Below are 21,290 nucleotides of genomic sequence, written 5' to 3'. Positions count from 1 at the left end.
TCGAAGCAGGGGGTACCACCGAACACAGGAGGTCAACACCCTAACTAAACAGGGGCAAGGGACACAAGGCAGACTTCCCCTACCAGGCCAAAACAAAAAGGAAAAGAAAACCCCCTGCAAGAGGATATCATACCCAGGAGGAACAGAGCCGGCCGCTGTAATAAGTGAAAACTAGCTGCACAGTACCCCGTGCCCCACCAGTGCAATAAACTACCACTTACCCCAATGTAAACCATGGCGAAAACCCCCCAAAACACTCGGGGCGGTCAATTGCCAAGCAGCAATAGACCAACAGAGGTAGACCCAAGGTGACTTGTGGAAGATATCCTCAAGCCCCAAGGGCAATACTTACACTTAGGGAAGGGAACCCTTCAGTGCATGCAGCCTGAGTACTTAGGAATATTACTCCCAGCTCGCACGCCACCATAAGAGCAGTACTGAACCAAGACACAGCACAACACAGTCTGGAGCTGGAGCCACACGATCGTGATGCCTCATATCAGCCAAAGACCTGCGGTAAGGATCCCTGGGTGCAGGGGTTCTGGGGCTCCCCGTTTCCCCTCCCGGGAGGGGGGACGTTGCGTAGACATGCGGCGCGGCTCGTGTGATGTCATGTTTGGTTTGCTCGTTTTCATTGGGGAGTTCTGGAGTGTTGACGTGGCGGTACTGACATGGGGAGCCATCTCCCTCCTGTTCTGCGTGCAAACTCCGTGGGACTGGAGTTCATGGTAAGGCTGGATATCCGACCATTGAGTTGGTGATGTGTGATATGCTTCGTATCCCGGTGGAGGCTCTCTACGGTATTGAGCTTGTTACTGCCCACCGGGGTGGTTGTTCAAGTTCGTGAGGGGAGGAGTACCGTGACTTTTCTTCATCGGTACGAAGGGCGTACGTTGTCGTAGCCAGATGCTGCCACTCTATTGGTGCCCTGACTTATGTCAGTGTCCACGGTGCGCCCCTGGAGATATCCCTGAAGATCTCTCCTTCGGCGCTACTTCGGGAGGTATGGTGCAGTAGTCGGTGTGCGAGTGAACATGCTTTCCTCGGGGAGATATGCTGGGCGGCGGACGAACATCCGTACGTTAAGTATGCGCCTGCTGTCGGATATCCCGTCTTCTGTCCGGCTACTAGGTTACTACGTCCGGGTGTTTTATGCCCGGCAGCCCCGTACTTGTTTTCGATGTGGCCAGCTGGGGCATCAGCTGGCCACATCGAAAACCACATGGCCGCATCAGCTGACCACAGGGACCTCAGAGCACCCTGCCGAGTGCTCTGAGGTCCCTGCTGCTCCTATCAACTTGTTCCGGGAGGAGGATTTCCTGCCGCTCCCTCAGGGCGTGGATTCCGGAGATGAGGAGGTGCGGGTCCCGTTCACTGCTGCTGCGGACCCCCCCCCCCCCCCCCGGTGGTTGCTGTTCCTCATCCGGGTGATGTGGTGCCGTCGGTTGGTCTACCTGCTCCCGCCACTGTTCTCCCTGTTCCCGAGGGCCTTCTTGGTGCACCATGTGCGGGTACCCCGTCTTCTCCCGCGTCTTCGGCAACTCCGCCTGACCCTATGTCCGTGCCTCAGGTCCCGGATGTGCTGGGTGCTGAGGTCGGTCCGGCGCTTCCTCCTGTCCCTGGCCTGGTACCCCATGTGGTTGAGGATGCTGCCGTTCTGCGTCGTGCTTCGGTTCAGCCGGCGTGGTGTTGCCCGTGTCTCCGAGTCTGCCTCCGGGTCTGACGATGTGCGGCCTGAGTCTAAGCGTACCCGGCGTTTTTCTCAAGTGTGGGGCCGATGTTGGTGAATTCGGCGATTGTGGATCTTCCGGCGGCGGTGGGGTGGCTCCGGGTGTATTGCCTACCACGGTGGTGGTGGAGGTGCATTTGCCTGAGGATGCTGGTACTGGTGTTCCAGCCTTCGCTTCCAGTATGGTGTCTGCGGCTCCTGCTTCGGGGGCGTTGCCTGCGACGGATGGCTCCCATTCCACGTGGGGGTTAGTTCCCCCTGCTGAGGTTCGTGGTGAGCGGGGGGGCCCTGGTAGTGGTGTTGAGAAAAGATGCTCACTCGGGGTTTTGAGACCCATTCCTCAGTCCCCGTTTTCTCGGCAGCAGTCTTGCCGCCTCTTCCGTCTCTGGCCGTCTCTTCCGTGTCTCCTGCGGTCTCAATGGAAGGGCTACCGTCTCGTCAACCGTCCCCTGTTCCTGTGCTTACGACGGCGAGGCAGTCTCAGCTACCCTCGTCCGCATCTTCAGTGTCGTCTGCTTCCTCGCAGGGCGTGGTTGGCGCTCCCCGGCCTCGTTATGTGACTTGCGTCAGTGACCTTAAGCGTTGGCCGTTGCCGCCTGATCTGGATGTTCCAGAGTTTATGATACCCCTTCGGTCGCGGGGGATCCGTAACCCTTCCGACCTTGAGGATTTAATTTGGGAGGCTTATAAGAAGTATCCTTACGATTTTTTCCCTGAAAAGTACGCTTCTACCTCTTGAGGACTGTGTTCCTCGCATATGAGTTCTTTGTATTTTGTGTATCCTTTTGTGTGCGTGGCTGTGGGGTGCGGGTAGGGTGTGTGTGTGTGTGGGTGGGGTGGGTTATGCTTCCCGGTTCCTGCGTGCTCCGGTTTGTGTTGTGGGTTTCTTTGTATGGCTTGTTTGTGGGTGTGCGGTTCCTGTGCGTTTGTGTGTCCAGTTGTGGATGTCGTGTGCGCTTGTTTATGTCATATTGCATGCCCTTCAGGCTGTTGGCGTGTTTCGGCCAAGGTTTATGCTCCTTGTTATGTTTTGCCTCCAGTTTGTTTGGGAGGTCTGTTTTTTTTTTATTGTTTTTATCTTTATTATTGTATGTTTATGGTTTTGTGTTGGTGCATCTCCATCTGTGTTTGGGGTGTTGGTAGGCTTGTTATGTGTGCGTTTTGTTTTGGTGTTTCCCCTATGCTTATCTTACCTTGTGTTTTCTTTTTTTTGTGTTTTGTGTATGCGCTTTTGTGTGTTTTGTGATCAGCCCTTCCGGCTGGTCTTCTCTTGATTTGTTCCTTTGTCCGTGTACATATGTGTGCTTTGTGCTTGTGTTCTATGATATGTTTGTCTATGCTTTTATTGTAACTTATACGCATGCTTGCATGTAAAAATAAAAAAAAAATAAAAAAAATTGGAGGAGTTCTGTCCACTCATTTGTCTATTTTTGTCGTTTTAACCAGAAAAGGGGGTTTGTTTTGGGGCGCTTACCATTCTGGGTGCCTGTCCCGGTCGATGACAGATATAGAATGCCCCAAAATCACATGTGCATTTCTATAGGCCATTGGTCCTCGTGCCTCTCTGAGGGGGCCAGGTTCTGGCTCATTGTCCCCGGTAGGCCTAGAACTCCACCCACATCGACTGATGCCAAAGTTAGGCATATTCATATCAGCCTGAATAGCTCCAAGGAGCTGTAGGGGCTCCGCCCAGAAAAGATGTAAATAATCACTTCCACTGCGAGATCGCCGTTTGCACATTCCCACCCACCACCAGATGGCAGCAGGGAGGTGCAAACAGCTTGGGCACATCATCCGTTGCAGCGGTAGCAGACCATAACTTAGCTGCTGTGGATTATGAGGTCTCACAACAAGGACCCAAAACCTTCACATAACTGCCGAACAAAAAACATCTTGCGCCACACAGATTCGATGACCCTCGGCCTATCTAATGCTCACTTAGTGATTCACTGCAACAAGCCTCATTGATAACTCAGGCACTAGGATATGGAACTGCCATGTACCAATGTAACTAGGCAAAGTTGGCATATGCACTGCAACAGTGGTCGCCTTGAAAATTCAAAAAAGCAGAAAAACATGAAACTCAGAAGCGACTTCTTTCCAGTAAAGTGCAAGAGTATGGAGAAAAAACTCATGCCCGGCAAACGGAAAGGAAGCCCAGACCTCATACCACAACCAAGATTGAGAAGGGTACTCATACACAATAGAGCTGTGTGGTCCTGGTCCCAGATAAAGAACCGAAACAAGTTCGGCCGCACCAAATCCGAACCTGCATAAAGGAGGCGAGTCCAGGCCACTAACAGGGACCCGGAAATGTACGCCCAGCAGAAAAGTCGAGCTCATACTGCGCCGGTGTATGAATAAGTGTTCCTGTGGAACAATAAATACTCAGCGAGACACTAGAAGCGAATGGAGGGTATATAAACACAACGTACACGATACTGAGGGGAATAGATGACAACGATAGCCTCTTCAGATTGAGAGAATGCAGGACAAGAGGACACAAGAGGTAGGTGTAGCATAAAGAGCTAAACCTCACTCCCCCATACACTAATAAGTATTAATAGGTAAGTACCAGATACCACAGAGGGTAAAAGGGCAACCAAAAATCTTTCTGAGAAGTCTCTGGAGCCTGTGGATGCTGAAAACTGATAACTCAAAAACACTGCTAAGAAACAAAGGATGAGGATAGAAAGTCCAGCTACCTACAACAGTGACTCGGACAGTGCAATGCCCAGCTCCACTGGAGCGTGTAGGTCTATGGCCCATATAGCCACTTTGGGGCCCGAAACTATGGTGAAGGCAGAGAAGCCTTCTTCAACAGTTGATGAAAAAACACCAGAAGAGGAAGGAGTAACTTGGCACAAGTCTCATAATCAACTGCTTCACTTCCTCCTCACAGAACAGCAGGGATTCAACTACCAAGGTCCACAAGAGGGCGCCAAAGACAACTGGGACGTCGATCCCATAATACAGCCACCACTTAGTAAGCGCTCATCACGAAAGTGATTCAGCTACAACAGAAGTCCAACAGTGGCAAACAATGCAGAATGACGGTGACAGCAAGAATGACAGGAGCACCGAATCACATTGTAGGAAACTCACACAGTGGTGTCAGGCCGGTGGCCAGCAAAGCCATGCTAGACTGCCATGACCTAGAGCTAGACATGCTAGGGCCTTTGAAGGGCAAATCAGCATCATAATTGTCAACAGACAAGCAAGTAGGCCACGTGAAGGGAACATATCTTGATGAAGCAGACACAAAATCCCGACCTATAATATCCACTTGGTTTCAGATCCACCAGGGATCTCAATGAAGAACAGTCACACATGTGACTGAGCTCGCCCTCTGCCCCAGCATCAGGAAGACAGCTAAAAGAAGAGCAGGATGCAAGATTTACACTAGCACACACCTTAAAAAACAAAACAAAAATTCTCCATTAACAGGGCCCGCTGAGGAATAAAACCCCATGCAGTGCCTGGAAGTGGAAGGCCTGAAGAGAAAGCAAAACGAATCCCATAGAGAAGACAACCTTGATGGGGCAGAGGGAATGCAAGCCGGCTACCAGGTAAGATAACCCTAGCTACAGAAGGTGGAACGAATTGACACCAAAGCAAATAGAAAGAGGGAGGCACTGAAATATGCCAGAGCCCAAAATCTGATTGGTGATGGGCGAATGAATATATGCTGTGATCTTGGCTTGGAAACGATTGCTTGCATCACTTTCGTCAATTCAACAAAATATCTCCAAGATGTTGTTTGCTTTGGAGAATTCTGACTTTGATATAATTTTTGCTTGGGTTCTGGTGATCTATCCCCAGACGTCCTTCACCAGATCAGAACAGACCAGATTCTGGTTCAGACTTTCGGTTGGTGTTCATAGGTCACAGAATCCTGGTTGGTTCCCGAAGGCTTGGTTGCTTCCATGTTGCAACATTGGGGAGCGACTGAGAGGATCCTTCCAGAAATTACACTCAAATTAAATTAATTTTTTACATTAAAATGATCATATAATGTATATTGCATTTTGTGACAACTAAAACGCAGTCAGTAAGCTTAGAAGGAGCTCAGAGTCTTGGCCGTCAGTAGCATTATTTACAACGAAGCACCTATATATTTGGTACATTTACAGTGATCTCTAGTGACAGCCTACACTAAAGCTTGTTTGGTTCAAACATTTTAATTTGATAAGAGATACTAATAAATAGTTTGTGAAAAGCTGTTAAACTGTTTGTGGAGTGTGATGGATGTCATGGGTGCCTGGTGGTCTGTGCAGGGTCTTCCAATCCACAGGTGCTGGGCACAACTGACAGTCTAAGGCTATCGTGGCTATTGGCTAGCTTAGGCTGTCTTTGCAAGCATTCCAAACCACACTAACACATGACATTGTTCACAGCAACAGACGCCTGCTGCTCCTCAGACATGTGGACATAGAAAAACTTTTAATTGCTACAAACGAATTAAGACGTTGGCAATTTCCCTGAAGCGAGCAGACCTGGATTATGAGGACTGCTAGTTGCCCATGGAAATCAAGTACATTGCAAGCTGCACCATACTCCATGAACTGTCAATAGTCAAGAGCCTCCCGCTAACTGGCAATCACCCCGATGTTGCTAGCTGCCATGGGATTTGATTATTAGCTTTCACGGGATCTGGGAGCTCCAATGACTGAGTGCCGGGTCTGGACCCCACAAGGCGCCCCAGACTCTGGGAGCCTTGTGGCGCCTGACTCAGGCCCTGGGCATTGCTACTTGTCCCTGGCTCCAGCTGCTAGATATTTGCCCCGGGCACCGCAAGGCTGATGCAGGAGAATAGGCCATATGTGAAGAAAATATATATACGTGCATTTTTTACATAAATTAGGCGAGACGTGAGTACCTGGCAGCCATGACGGCAGTCACGGCGGTGTGGAACTGTCTGCTCAGGGCAGCCGGTGGAGGGAACACGACATGGTCAGTGAGGGATCCAACGCCACCCTCCCCCACCCTATTAAGCCAAAATGTTAAATCTGGTCCCCTTTAGTAGGCATCATGCAACAACAATCCATATTTTCAGTATATCAGGTGACAAGGAGGAGTAGGAAGGTTATGGGTGTTGGAGCTAGCGCCCCCCCGTTGCTCTCTTCGGGAAGGGGTCCAACACTGCAACCAGGGACTCACCTGCTCTTGAATCTAAGGCGACGCTCCGTTAGGTCCTCACGTATCATGTCCATGCTTGCAAGAGAGACACTAAGTTGCAACAGTAAAGAGCTCTATATGAAAGATGCTGCATCTCAGGTTTAAATCTATCAGAAGCTGATTTCCATAATACAACTTTGGGGGATGTGTGCTGTATGTATAATGGAGATCAATAAAACAGAATATGATACACTAGGGAAATGTTAAGCTATTGTAATCAATTAACCAATATAACCTATAAGCGTTAGTAACGTGATCATTAATGCTCAAACATTAGTTGGTTGGGTGTTGGGTGTGTACATGGTGAAGGCTGCGAGGGGAAGCTACAACATGGGCGATCCCCCCCCCCCCCCCCCCTTCCCCTCCCATCCCCTCACTCCACCCCTCCCGACCCCTCACTCCACCCCTCCCGACCCCTCACTCCACCCATCACGTTACCTACCTGAAAGGCGACTTGCCTCGCTTTTTCCTCTCTGCTGGTTCTGGCGTCGCCTCCTGTGTCTCGCGAGTCACCTCAGTGGACAAGGTAACTGGAAAATACACGCAATGAAAATAATAATAATAATAATAATAATAATAATAATAATAATAATAATAATAATAATAATGCACAAAGAAATCACATTAACGTGATGCATCAATCCCCAAATCCTACCCGGCTGCTACCCGACATTCTGTTACATGATAAAGTTACTCTCCTCCCCCTTATAACGGACCACTATCATGAATGACCAGTTCTGCAGTAAAAGCCATTACTCTTGTGGTCATTATTCTTCAACACATATTACCAACTTTTCTCAGAATGAAGTGTCAGATCACGTGACCACAAAATGTTGGAACGATTATAATGAAATAGGAAAATAGTGTGAGCGCTGTCGTGCCGTCAGAGGCCGCCTCAGTCAGCAAGCGTGGCGCCACCTGGAGACTTTAGATTTTATTAGACTTTTCCTCCTTGGTGGCCCCAGCTTCCGTCCAGACGTTTAATGAAACAGAAGTACTAAGATTAATTTATATTTTTCACTGTTGTTGCTCTTACATTCTTAGAATATTTACAGTGATACAAACACAGCTCTTTATTTTCCAATCCTCTGACACAAAACTGTAACTACTGTCCTATGCTCCCTTTCAAATTCTTCACACACTTCCTTTCTGTGAACAGCGCTTAATGATTTCTGCTTTGCAGCATCAACACCCGCAGCTCTTCCAGTTCAGTTTCTTCACTGATATATTCACCTCTTCCACAGGAGTCATGTGACCTTACACTCTTCTCATACCACAAACTTCAACAATGAACAAATTCACGAGGGCCGTGATGAGGGTTCGAACCTACGTCTGAGAGGATCCCAGACGCACCTTAATCGACTGTGCCACGACATGGTAAAAGAATTGCAACCGAGAGTTCTACTGCCCTCACACGGATCTTGCAGTCTCTCCAAGACACAAACCAGGGTATTATACAATTCCCCCCCCCCCCATGCACCCGGGCGAGGTCAACAAGCTGTTCTACTTCTTCGCCCTTACTTCATTACACACACAAATCATAATAGCGTGATGCATCAAATGAACCCGGCCCTCATCACGGCCCATGTGGATTTGTTCATTTGATGCATCACGCTATTGTGATTTCTGTGTGTAACTTCAACATGTCCTTACATTAGCATCTAGTCCATCAGTGGCAATCATTTGACTTTCAAAGTAATTTCTCCATCTACTACTAACCATTCCTCAGTATATAATTTCTCCTGTCACTGATGCTGCACTTCCCTAATTCTTCAAAAATCACGTGAAACACATAAGTGTACAATGCTTGAAAGTTGTGTAAATGTATACAAGTAGTTATATACATTAATACATCACTTACCAGGGTCTTGAGAGGGCTTGTCCGCTGAAGTGCCTTTCCTGGCCATGCCCTCATCAGCCTCCACACCTTCCTCATTACTATAGTGAAGCTCTGTTGGTCATCAATACATTATAACCTTAAAATAAATTATATAAATAAATAAATAAATAAATAAATAATTACTAATATATTTACTTATTTATTCATATACAAGAAGGTACATTGGGTTTATCAGAGTACAGAGATTTGAAGTTTTATATTCTTGTAAAGCCACTAGCACGCATAGTGTTTCGGGCATGACTAAAAATTACGGACTAATTGTTTAGTAACTTTCAGTAAATTATTAATAGACGAATTAAATGCAATTTTGGTAAGAGAATTACTAGAAACGTATCCTCATAGTGACCTGACATGTATTGGTCAATAAACCTTCACCAGTATTCACTCTTATGTTTCAAGTAATTTCTTGTGTCATATATGAATGATTTCTCAAGTTAATGTCATATTATCTTGTATAAGTCAGGTAGACTTAAATGATCATACATTAGATGGCAGGAAGAATAGTATAGGGTTAAACTCATTTTAGAAATGGTGCATAGATGTGTTGTAGAATGTACGTGAATATCAAGAAAAGATGTGTCTTCAGAACAGGTCTTTGCTATCCAGGAAAAAAGTTTAGACAAGCGCACCTTTGATGTCTGAGAGGGAGAAGCCCGTGTCGACGAGGGAGCTCTGGAAGGCCATGGAAGGCTGAACCTCCCCGTGCTGGATCCTGTGCTGACGGTTCCTCACTTCCTGCCAGCGAGCCGCCTTTTCTTCCTCACTATCCAAGAGATTTTTGCATTAATAGCAAGCGTGAAATAAATAAGTCATCTGAAACTGCCAGAATTGATGAAATATCCAATGATGAAACAGTAAAAATCATTCCTGTGCTTGAGTGAGATCACAGACCACCAAGACAATGCTTCTTACACATCTAAGTGAAGCTTTCTGTAACGTGGCACAAAGACAACTTATGAGGTCTCTCAGTACATCACCGTACGCTGTCTACCTCTTCCTGGCCATAATCTCTAGCCTTCAAACAGTGCACACTTGCAATATTCTATTTAACTATAATTAATATTATTGTTGGTAAAAACCCACACTTGTGTATTTGTGAAATTTATGTAAGGAATTTACAACAAGTCTTTTGCACTCTTCTGAATCCTTTGTCAAGGTCTGAGTGTGTAATTAGGACCGTCTAATCACTATAGACTTTTGCACAACGTTTAATCATTTGATTAGACGTTGAGATGTAAGTCGCGTCCTAGTCACACACTCAGACCTTGATAAAGCACTCAGGGGAGTGCAAACGACTTCGTATAAATTCCTTACAAAAATTTCACAAATACAAAAGTGTGGGTTTGTATCCTATGTTATTTGATCTCTTTTACTGCATTCAAACTGACAGTAATTATGAACCTAATTTATTGTCACATATATATACATATAATATGCAACATATTGATCATTACATACTGATCAAGCAAACTGCTCAGTTTAAGGTCACGACATTCTATCTGTATTTGAGCAGGAGATCAGATGACTTAGCAAACTCCTTGATGACATCACTAAGCAACTGGCAGCCCCAAATGCAAAACTTACCTTCATTATCCAAACAAAAGAATGACAAGGGAAGGGAATTTTCAGGGGAAAGCACCAAGGCATTACGACTATATAGCACTGGGAAGGGGTCAGGATAAGGTTTTGGGATGGGACCGGGGGAAAGGAATGGTGCCCAGCCACTTGGACGGTCGGGGATTGAACGCCGACCTGCATGAAGCGAGACCGTCGCTCTACCGTCCAGCCCAAGTGGTTGGACGAAAGAATGACAAGTTAAAGAGAAGTAGAGGTACATCACTATTATCCAAACGACTTTACACGTATTAGGTAATTTGAGATCAAAATTACTTTAGTAAATATATTTCTGATTAATTTAAAATCAAATCCTGTACTTGAAATTACCTGTAACAATTATAGCTATTTATTGATTTTCGAGAACCAATAAATAACCAATGGCCATGTTTCACCTTTATGAAGGAGTCTAAATCCACTTACTTGATTTGGAGAAACGTTCACTTACTCTATAAAGACCTGGTCGCACACCACTGGCAAGGAGACTCGTAGGAACTCCCAGTTGGCTTTCTCGCACTGCTCGAACATCTTGGAGGCGATCTTAAGGCAGGGAGGAGTCTCGGAGCCCGCTGGGATGCGAGTCACGTCGATAGTCGAGTCTGGCAAGTCCTCGTTGTTCTCGAAAATAGGCTGGTCCTTTGTGTACCAGTAGGTAACCGGACGCTCCATGTTCCTGAAACACCATACAAACGGATAATTAAATTGTGGAAATATGTTGAATGAATAACTTATACTATATTACATAAAGCAATACATCATTTAACAAACCTAAAAGTTTCTATATTATCTCCCATAGTGCCTAAAAGTTAGGCGTATACTCACACACAGAATGGTTCATATCCCTCCTGGAGACCATAAGTTGTGAAGAACTTGAGATGATTTATGTCTTGACCAAAGACTAAGTGAGCCTTCTGGCCGACGCCTAGAGTGCAGGCAGGGACGAAGGCGTCTCCCTGGACGTCGCTGAAGGCCGTCTCTGACCCGCTCGCGTCCATCATCAGCTCCCCGTTGAGCGAGAAGCCTACGGAACATACCCAAGGTTACTTACTTACTTACCAAGGCTTACTCACTCCCCTAACCACCATCTTTTTACTTTTCATCTCTCCATTACTTTTAATGAGAAGCGATTTATATATGAATCACATTTTCTTAGTATTTTTCTTAACAAGAATAAATAAATATATGAGATTAAGAGTGAGGACGCTATCTATCCAGTTCGTTTGTGTGTAATAGTGAGTGCTCTACAGTCTGTTATTATATGCCTTAAACTATTATCTTACATTTGCTAATAAGCAACATGAAAATGTCTCTCCCAGTAATGCCAACTATCTTTCATAGTGCCATCTCCCATATGACAACTATCTCATAGTGCCATCTCCCATAGTGTCAATATCTCTCATAGTGCCAACTATCTCCCATAGTGCCAACTATCTCCCATAGTGCATAGTGCCAACCATCTCTCAGTGCCAACAACTCTAATAGTACCAACTCTCTTGGTGCCAACTGTCATAGTGCCATATCCCATAGTGACAACTATCTGTCATAGTGCCGACCATCTCCCATCTTGAGGTTATCTTGAGATGATTTCGGGGCTTTAGTGTCCCCGCGGCCCGGTCCTCGACCAGGCCTCCACCCCCAGGAAGCAGCCCGTGACAGCTGACTAACTCCCAGGTACCTATTTACTGCTAGGTAACAGGGGCATTCAGGGTGAAAGAAAATTTGCCCATTTATTTCTGCCTCGTGCGGGAATCGAACCCGCGCCACAGAATTACGAGTCCTGCGCGCTATCCACCAGGCTACGAGGCCACGCCCCATAGTACCAATCACATTTCAGTTCCATCTAATATAGTACCAACTATCCCCCGTAGTGCCAACCATCTCTCATAGTGCCAACTATTTCCCATAGTGTCAACCATTTCTCATAGTGCCAACTATCTCCCATAGTGCCAACTATCTCCAACAGTGCCAACTATCTCCAACAGTGCCAACTATCTGTCATAGTGCCAACTATCTCCAACAGTGCCAACTACACCCCTTTAATGCTACCTACCACATTTACTTCGATAGTTGTAAGTGCCAACTCTTCATATCACTACAATAACCTTGCGGTGCCTATCCTCATGATTAATCTCCGTAGGCTCACAAACTGTACATATGTCCACATTTGTTTCTTCTCCAAATTTTTTATTCACTTATTTTTGAAAAGTATAAATTTAAAAAATAAAATTAGTATATTTAATGTTAACTTTCCATAGCCACCTAGGCTACACAACAGCCACATACAGGGACAATATGCCTGGGGGAGAGTGGGTATCATACACACACACACACACACACTGACACTGTTACGACCCTGGGTTCCTCAAATGGAAACCAGAGGTCAAATTGAGCTAAATAAACTACTTTATATTAGTGGGACGCATGGCGAGGTGTCTGTGTTTGTATCTTCCCTGCCAGACGTAAGACGATTCTTGTTTCTCAAAGAGCATTTAAAGACTGAGCTTGGGGTTGATTATTAAGTAATAAAATAGGCATCAACTATGTTTACAAATAATTAGAAAGTATTAGTAAAGTAGATCTGAGTAAACTTGGATATAGGGCTGCTGTACAATTAATTGAGTAGTCTGCCGGCAGCGAGTCAGCTGAGGAAGGAGACTGGAGACGGTCTCCCTTCTCTGGCTGGCGTTCGAGGTGTAAACATCTATACTGTGTGGCTCTGCACCTCTCTCCCCTTCCTCCTACTACTCACCCTTACCTATTTCTGTGTCTAGTTTACTAAGATAAGTATTGTGTATTTAATTGTGCCTACTCTGAGATTGTAAGATTGGTGTAGACCTGGGGTAGTATTTTCCAGTGTTTGGGTACCCCTTAGTGTTGTGTTGTGCTAGGGTACCACTTGGGCTCACTACCCTAAGCTGCCTCAAGCTTCAAGTTCTTCACTAGTAAACTTTACCCTAGCTTGTGCTCAGTGTAAAACCTTGCATCCTGCTTATGTGGACCAAGGCTTTTAACGTAAGATAGTGTGGTAAAGTTATTATTGTTATTTGTGTGAATGTATATGGGGGGTTGTTAAGGGGTTAATAAATAAGTAAGTTAAAGGAGTATCCATTCTTCCTGTGTAGGAGATCTGTGATCTACCTCTAGACTGACATTGTTTTGTAGCCAATTATTAATCACTGTTTATATTTTTTATTGGGGGCCGGGCCTTACTGCTCTCCACTATTAGAGATACACCTTTATTCTACCTGCTGCCCCTTCACCACATTAACACTAGATCCCCCATAGTACAACCCACTATTTGTAACACACACACACACACACACTATGGACTTGACATCTGTGAGTGACTCATGAGACTCAATGTAAGTACAACAAATTCATTAATAACAAAAATCAAACATTTACATGCAACGAGAAAACAAAAATGCAGTTCCAAAATACAGTAGACGGCAGACATACACGGTTATACATATCAATACATACGGCAGTATAAATGCACTCTTATGCACTCTTCTCTCCGAGGAAGAGTACCAGCAGCAGGGCTGTAAGACTGACCTTTATCCGCACTTTGTACATTAGAAAATAGAAAGACAGCATAATTTGTCATAAATTTCTGTGTCGACTGAAGTTATAATTGTTGGAACAAACATGCTTAAAGAAAACACTAATGCGAAGCAGGAAGCCCTAGTTTTGTGAAGCCCTTGATGAACGCCTGGAGGCCTTAGTGGCCTGCAGGCGGTGTGTGCGTAGCAGTAATACATCAGTAACTCAAAAAGTATAAAATTGGCTGCGTACATCGGGTGGAGGAAGCCACCGGCTCCACACCTGCTTCCTCCCGTCGTACACGGGTAACCACAGTAGCTCCACATATAGTGCTGCTGTCTTGAGTGCAAGCATGACATATCTAAAATGACTGCAATGCAAACGGTCATACGAAGATAACTAGAACAGCCACACGCATGGGACGGGAAGATGCAACAGACGAGCCAGGACGCTTTGCCCGACCTCGACGGGCCAGAAACATACAAGCATCAACATGATCTACGTTATAAGCTAGTCAGGTACCGCTCATATTCTGCCAGAAATTCCGGCTAAATGTCTAATGCTACAACTAACGTGAGCTAGCCACCACACCCGCTACTTCACCACTCACGACAGTCAGCAAGGATTAGACATCAATCACTCACTGATGGTTCTGTCGAATATATCAAGGCACACGCCTACCACGTCTCCGACCTGCCACTTGTGGCCGTAGCTGTCCAAACCGCCCGAATGACACTTTTCTTCCTGTATCACATACAAACTATTAGCAACATTGCAACAGGGACACTTATTTTTGCAACGAGACATTATTTAGGGTAAAAATCAGACAGTAGTAAAGTGCAGCAGACACGTCAAAGTGGCACTGCACCACCTTAAGATTTTTGGTGAGGGAGTATAATTGTTATGGTTAGTTTCCATGTGGAGTTTGTGCTGCAGTTTACTACATGCCAAGAACACGGTGTAGAACACAGCGCTGGGTTAGGGGTAGGAACTTATGTGGCTGCAGAGCGGCTGATGCACATCTGTGAAGAATAGAGACCTTGAATGTTAGTGAAAGACTCCACAGAGATAGCACACTCACGGTACCACAGAGATAGCACACTCACGGTACCACAGAGATAGCACACTCACGGTACCACAGAGATAGCACACTCACGGTACCACAGAGATAGCACACTCACGGTACCCCTCAAGCCTCATCCCGCCCCATCACACGTCTCTGTTTGGATTTTTTTTGTGTGTGTGTGAAAATGTTTCATTTATGTAAACAAGCGTGATAAGTTATGTTGGAATGTGTTTTGTGGGCGTGTGTGGTGCGACGGGAGACCCGAGCGGAGAGGCAGGCCAGCCAGGTACACCAACACACTTACTGATGGTCTTGTCATGCAGGTCCATCATTACCCCCACAACGTCGCCCGGCTGGGCACGTCGTCCGTACGCCTCCGTCCCGCCCATATGGTGCTTCATGTGCTTTAAAGATACAGGCCAAGTTACTGCTTCATACTTACAGCCCAGGAGGCACCGCTTCACTCTCACACCCACTTCTACATTCATTATACATTTCAAACCTGACTTGTTTATACCAAGTAGTCACAATAGCATCAAGTCAACAGAGTTGCTGCAATTTTCATCTTCAATATATATATGGCATGTGCCCCATATGTTGAGCGTGGCGCAGGACTGTGATCTGTGCCATGTGTTTACCACACCACAACATACTTGTTCTTACTACAATTGTTATAACTCATATTCAGACTAGACATTTAGAGCACTGTATTAGACCAGTCATTATATTCAACGATATTATGCTTCATATTATTTACTATCGAATATTTAGAAAACTGCATGACTTATTTGAAGGTGAATTTTGCTAACATCTATGGGAGTGTGAGACTGTTTACTTGCAGCAGTAAATGCTTTCACAGAGAGAGAGAGTGAGAGAGAGTGAGAGAGAGAGAGAGAGAGAGAGAGAGAGAGAGAGAGAGAGAGAGAGAGAGAGAGAGAGAGAGAGAGAGAGAGAGAGAGAGAGAGAGAGAGAGAGAGAGAGAAAGAGAGAGAAAGAGAGAGTAAGAGAGAGAGAGAGAAAGAGAGAGAGTGTGTGTGTTCCTGAGCACTGTGTCACAGTCGTCACAGTTCCTGAGCACTGTGTCAGTCATCATACAGTTCCTGAGCACTGTGTCACAGTCGTCACAGTTCCTGAGCACTGTGTCAGTCATCATACAGTTCCTGAGCACTGTGTCACAGTCGTCACAGTTCCTGAGCACTGTGTCAGTCATCATACAGTTCCTGAGCACTGTGTCACAGTTCCTGAGCACTGTGTCACAGTTCCTGAGTACTGTGTCACAGTTCCTGAGCACTGTGTCACAGTCGTCACAGTTCCTAAGCACTGTGTCACAGTCATCACACACAATTAACAAATCATGAAACTTGTCACGTCTAGGTGTCCCAAGCTGATAAAGGTTCAATGTGAAAACATTTCTATATTATTGACAATCACTTGCAATTTTTCACTGAACTGACGGAAAATTACGTACAACAGTAATTAGCATTTATCTGAGTGCAATTACAATTAAATTTCAGCATGACCAAAACAATTATGAACTTCTCCAGCAATTGTGTCGGTCTACTGATTGTTGCTTTATTTACTCAGGAATCTACTTGTCTCATATTATTTGGCATAATAAAATTACCATAAATAACGTTCAAATAAATGAACAGCATTTAAATTTGTTTAATTTATTATTTACATAGTGAACGATAGGATGTGACAAGAGCGACCAGTGAGCTCTCCCAAAGAAGCGGGAGAAGCTCACCCGTTCTTCATACTTACACGGAACCCGTCGAAGGCCCAAGACTTGTCGTCGCAGCCCAGCTCCGTCCCGGGCGGACTGCTCGTCTCTATCCAGCCCACGCGCATGGGTCCAGAGGTAAGAACTTCCATCTCAAAGTACCATTTGCCAGAAGTGACGGCGTTGGTGTTCTCCAGACGGTAGGTGCGGTGGGCCGTGCCTCGCTTGATGCTCTGTATGGCTGCGGCCGCCGCTGTCACCAACACAACTCCATGTTAGTGTCCTCAACACTGTGGTCCATGTTAGTGCCCTCAACACTGTGGTCCATGTTAGTGCCCTCAACACTGTGGTCCATGTTAGTGTCCTCAACACTGTGGTCCATGTTAGTGTCCTCAACACTGTGGTCCATGTTAGTGCCCTCAACACTGTGGTCCATGTTAGTGTCCTCAACACTGTGGTCCATGTTAGTGCCCTCAACACTGTGGTCCATGTTAGTGTCCTCAACACTGTGGTCCATGTTAGTGCCCTCAACACTGTGGTCCATGTTAGTGCCCTCAACACTGGTCCATGTTAGTGCCCTCAACACTGTGGTCCATGTTAGTGCCCTCACCACTGTGGTCCATGTTAGTGTCCTCAACACTGTGGTCCATGTTAGTGTCCTCAACACTGTGGTCCATGTTAGTGCCCTCACCACTGTGGTCCATGTTAGTGCCCTCAACACTGTGTGGTCCATGTTAGTGTCCTCACCACTGTGGTCCATGTTAGTGTCCTCAACACTGTGGTCCATGTTATGTCCTCACCACTGTGGTCCATGTTAGTGTCCTCAACACTGTGGTCCATGTTAGTGTCCTCAACACTGTGGTCCATGTTAGTGTCCTCAACACTGTGGTCCATGTTAGTGTCCTCAACACTGTGGTCCATGTTAGTGTCCTCACCACTGTGGTCCATGTTAGTGTCCTCAACACTGTGGTCCATGTTAGTGTCCTCAACACTGTGGTCCATGTTAGTGTCCTCACCACTGTGGTCCATGTTAGTGTCCTCAACACTGTGGTCCATGTTAGTGTCCTCACCACTGTGGTCCATGTTAGTGTCCTCAACACTGTGTGGTCCATGTTAGTGTCCTCAACACTGTGGTCCATGTTAGTGTCCTCTACACTGTGGTCCATGTTAGTGTCCTCACCACTGTGGTCGATGTTAGTGTCCTCAACACTGTGTGGTCCATGTTAGTGCCCTCAACACTGTGGTCCATGTTAGTGTCCTCAACACTGTGTGGTCCATGTTAGTGCCCTCAACACTGTGGTCCATGTTAGTGTCCTCAACACTGTGTGGTCCATGTTAGTGTCCTCAACACTGTGTGGTCCATGTTAGTGCCCTCAACACTGTGGTCCATGTTAGTGTCCTCAACACTGTGTGGTCCATGTTAGTGTCCTCACCACTGTGGTCCATGTTAGTGTCCTCACCACTGTGGTCCATGTTAGTGTCCTCACCACTGTGGTCCATGTTAGTGTCCTCACCACTGTGGTCCATGTTAGTGTCCTCACCACTGTGGTCCATGTTAGTGTCCTCACCACTGTGGTCCATGTTAGTGTCCTCAACACTGTGGTCCATGTTAGTGCCCTCAACACTGTGGTCCATGTTAGTGTCCTCAACACTGTGGTCCATGTTAGTGTCCTCACCACTGTGGTCCATGTTAGTGTCCTCAACACTGTGGTCCATGTTAGTGTCCTCACCACTGTGGTCCAAGTTAATCCCATCAAAATAGGTAAAATGTTGCATTCAATGCAACTTATCTTTCCGGTGGGACCTTCAGTAGGTCTCTGGTCTGTATCAATAACCTGGTCAGGATAAATCACAAGATTTCTGGAGAAAGCGTCTCCAAGTTGTGTTGCCCCCCCCCCGCCCCCCTTATTGTGGAAGAACAGAGCAACTTTGAAGAAGTGTGTGGATATAGTAGAACTGATGTTACGTGATGAAGTGTTTACAGGCAACCCGTTCTCGCACTTGCTTACTCTCAATATTGGCTTATTTAATAAGTGCATATGTGACATACTAATTGATTGTGAATATTTTAGTTTACCTTGAAAAGCTTCATAGAAAACACCGACCTCACCTAACCTTCTTAGTATGTTAAGATTAGTATCTTATTGCTTCTTAATTACAATTATTACTTAACCTATACCGTTGATAGGTTAAGTAATAATTGTAAATAAGAAGCAATAAGATGCTTATCTTAACATACTAAGAAGGTTAGGTGAGGTCGGTGTTCTCTATGAAGCTTTTCAAGGTAAACTAAAATATTCACAATCAATTAGTATGTCACATATGCACTTATTAAATACGCCAATATTGACAGTAAGCAAGTGCGAGAACGGGTTGCAACAGGAGTAACAGACTTGTATCGGCGTTAATCAGTGGAATCTTAAGTGTAAAGTCAAGTCTTTTTAAGTGTTTAGTTTAACTCTATACATATACGTGTGTCACGTGAAGAGATAAGTGGATATCTTAAATATATGAGATATGAAATATAATATATATCTCATAAATATATGAGATATAAGCAAACTAATTATTATATTAAATGACATTTGAACAGGTAGGTTTTATTAAAAGTTCATTAGCATGTAAAAAAGAGTGTAGCAAAGTTTGTAAACTATATGAGTGTAGAAGTAAATCTAAACAGATGCATCTCGAGATATGCTGCTCGTACTCTTCTTCTTCTTGAGGTTATCTTGAGATGATTTCGGGGCTTTCAGTGTCCCCGCGGCCCGGTCCTCGACCAGGCCTCCACCCCCAGGAAGCAGCCCGTGACAGCTGACTAACACCCAGGTACCTATTTACTGCTAGGTAACAGGGGCATAGGGTGAAAGAAACTCTGCCCATTGTTTCTCGCCGGCGCCCGGGATCGAACCCGGGACCACAGGATCACAGTCCAGCGTGCTGTCCGCTCGGCCGACCGGCTCCCTCTTGCACAGTTTCTCAACACTACTTTGAATGTATTACTCGAATAAATTTTCTTAATTATAATAATTCCAAAATTATAATATGACTGAATTTTTGCTCAACCATTTTCATCATCCGCACGGCGATAATCACTCCCCATACTGATACGTTACAAAGAAATCATAATGGCATGATATGTCAACGAGAAAATAATTTTGTGGCAATGGGATGACTCGAATCGGCGTTCTGATGATTCCCAGAGTTGATAGGCTTTTGTCTTATCTTGGCAGAGTCGGTTAAGGCAGGTGTCTGGAAATCACCTGAACGCCGGTTCGATCCCCCAAGATGATTTTCTCATACCGATATATATAATAGCTGAATGACACATTCTTTTTCATCCATGCTGAGAATAGTTAAAACAACTGTCACATCCATACAATGTGACAGATGTTTAAATTTAGTTCACCATTGAGATCTGACGAAACATGGTGTCGCATGCAAGAGCTCAATATTATTCCCCACAATCCCTTCCTATCTCTCGTGAGCGTTGTGCAAGATGTGTTATACCAAGCAGGTTGCCGCTCACCTTCAGCCTGGTCTCCCGTGGGAGCCTCCAGAATGTAGCCATACACAAGGAGAGTCCGAATGGTCTCGGATGCTGTGTCTCGGTTGGCCTTTTTGATTGCATCGTCGACGTTTCCATAGCTGACGAGGTGAGGTGAGCGATGCATGTCTGGGTCCTCGTTGAGGCCGTAGGTCCAGCCTTGTAGGATCCGCTCCCGGGCCCAGATGTTGTGAGTGTTCTCCGCCAGCTGGTCCACCAGCTCTTCCAGTTTGGACGTGAGGCTAACCTGTTCACAACACGGGTTCTCACTCTTATTCACAAGTAAACATTTGCTATTCTGCAGATTTTGTTTAATCTAGAAAAATGTGACAAAACTAAATATTATTGAAATATTGCAAATAAATAATCCCGAAGAGGGCAATTATAATGGCTTGGCGTAATTGTTTGGGTATTCTGGGAGACAGCAGGTAACAAATAATATGTTGATGTACTTATGAAAGCACACAAAAATGGATTTACATTTTTCTCACAGATCAAATATATGTTAGCAAACACACTACAACTGTCGGAGTGAGGTGGTGGGCAGTGGACAAGTAGGCTGCTAGCAAGTTATAGTTCTCTACCAACTTGTACACGTCACACCAAACATGTCATGAAAAGTACACTGCAATAGTATGCTAACACTAGTTACTACAGCCAAGTGGTGCTTGCAACATTAGAAAGTAGGTTTCAACAGGACACTACAATTAGGTTAAATGGTGGGGGGTAGACTACAAGGAAGCCAGGTGGTGGAGGGTAGACTACAAGGAAGCCAGGTGGTGGAGGGTAGACTACAAGGAAGCCAGGTGGTGGGGGGTAGACTACAAGGAAGCCAGGTGGTGGGGGGTAGACTACAAGGAAGCCAGGTGGTGGAGGGTAGACTACAAGGAAGCCAGGTGGTGGAGGGTAGACTACAAGGAAGCCAGGTGGTGGGGGGTAGACTACAAGGAAGCCAGGTGGTGGGGGGTAGACTACAAGGAAGCCAGGTGGTGG

General features: G+C 45.6%; 2 protein-coding genes across 2 annotated transcripts in view; both read right to left on the bottom strand.

Moving 5' to 3' along the window:
* Nucleotides 1-1,553: 1,553 nt before the first annotated feature.
* On the bottom strand, nucleotides 1,554-2,066 carry LOC138357484 (putative cuticle collagen 155). The gene has a single exon (XM_069314341.1). The coding sequence runs from the start codon at nucleotides 2,064-2,066 to the stop codon at nucleotides 1,554-1,556; it is 513 nt and encodes a 170-aa protein (XP_069170442.1).
* Nucleotides 2,067-6,958: 4,892 nt separating this feature from the next.
* The window catches only part of LOC138357483 (ryanodine receptor-like), a 253,397-nt gene continuing 239,065 nt past the window's right edge, over nucleotides 6,959-21,290 (bottom strand). Inside the window, exons 23-31 of the mRNA XM_069314340.1 lie at nucleotides 20,280-20,544; nucleotides 16,795-17,006; nucleotides 15,335-15,434; nucleotides 11,244-11,442; nucleotides 10,870-11,094; nucleotides 9,437-9,570; nucleotides 8,769-8,858; nucleotides 7,350-7,437; nucleotides 6,959-7,058 (exon numbers count right to left, since the gene is read on the bottom strand). Of these exons, the coding sequence (XP_069170441.1) occupies nucleotides 6,959-7,058; nucleotides 7,350-7,437; nucleotides 8,769-8,858; nucleotides 9,437-9,570; nucleotides 10,870-11,094; nucleotides 11,244-11,442; nucleotides 15,335-15,434; nucleotides 16,795-17,006; nucleotides 20,280-20,544 (1,413 nt within the window). The remainder of the gene's footprint in view (nucleotides 7,059-7,349; nucleotides 7,438-8,768; nucleotides 8,859-9,436; nucleotides 9,571-10,869; nucleotides 11,095-11,243; nucleotides 11,443-15,334; nucleotides 15,435-16,794; nucleotides 17,007-20,279; nucleotides 20,545-21,290) is intronic.

Source organism: Procambarus clarkii, chromosome 78, assembly GCF_040958095.1.
Source record: "Procambarus clarkii isolate CNS0578487 chromosome 78, FALCON_Pclarkii_2.0, whole genome shotgun sequence".
Lineage (NCBI taxonomy): Eukaryota > Metazoa > Arthropoda > Malacostraca > Decapoda > Cambaridae > Procambarus > Procambarus clarkii.
This window is presented reverse-complemented; position numbering and strand designations above follow the sequence as displayed.

Bases quoted from the DNA above. Each gene is read 5' to 3' on its own strand.
- LOC138357484 (XM_069314341.1), bottom strand. From the start codon at position 2,066: ATGGGTCTCAAAACCCCGAGTGAGCATCTTTTCTCAACACCACTACCA.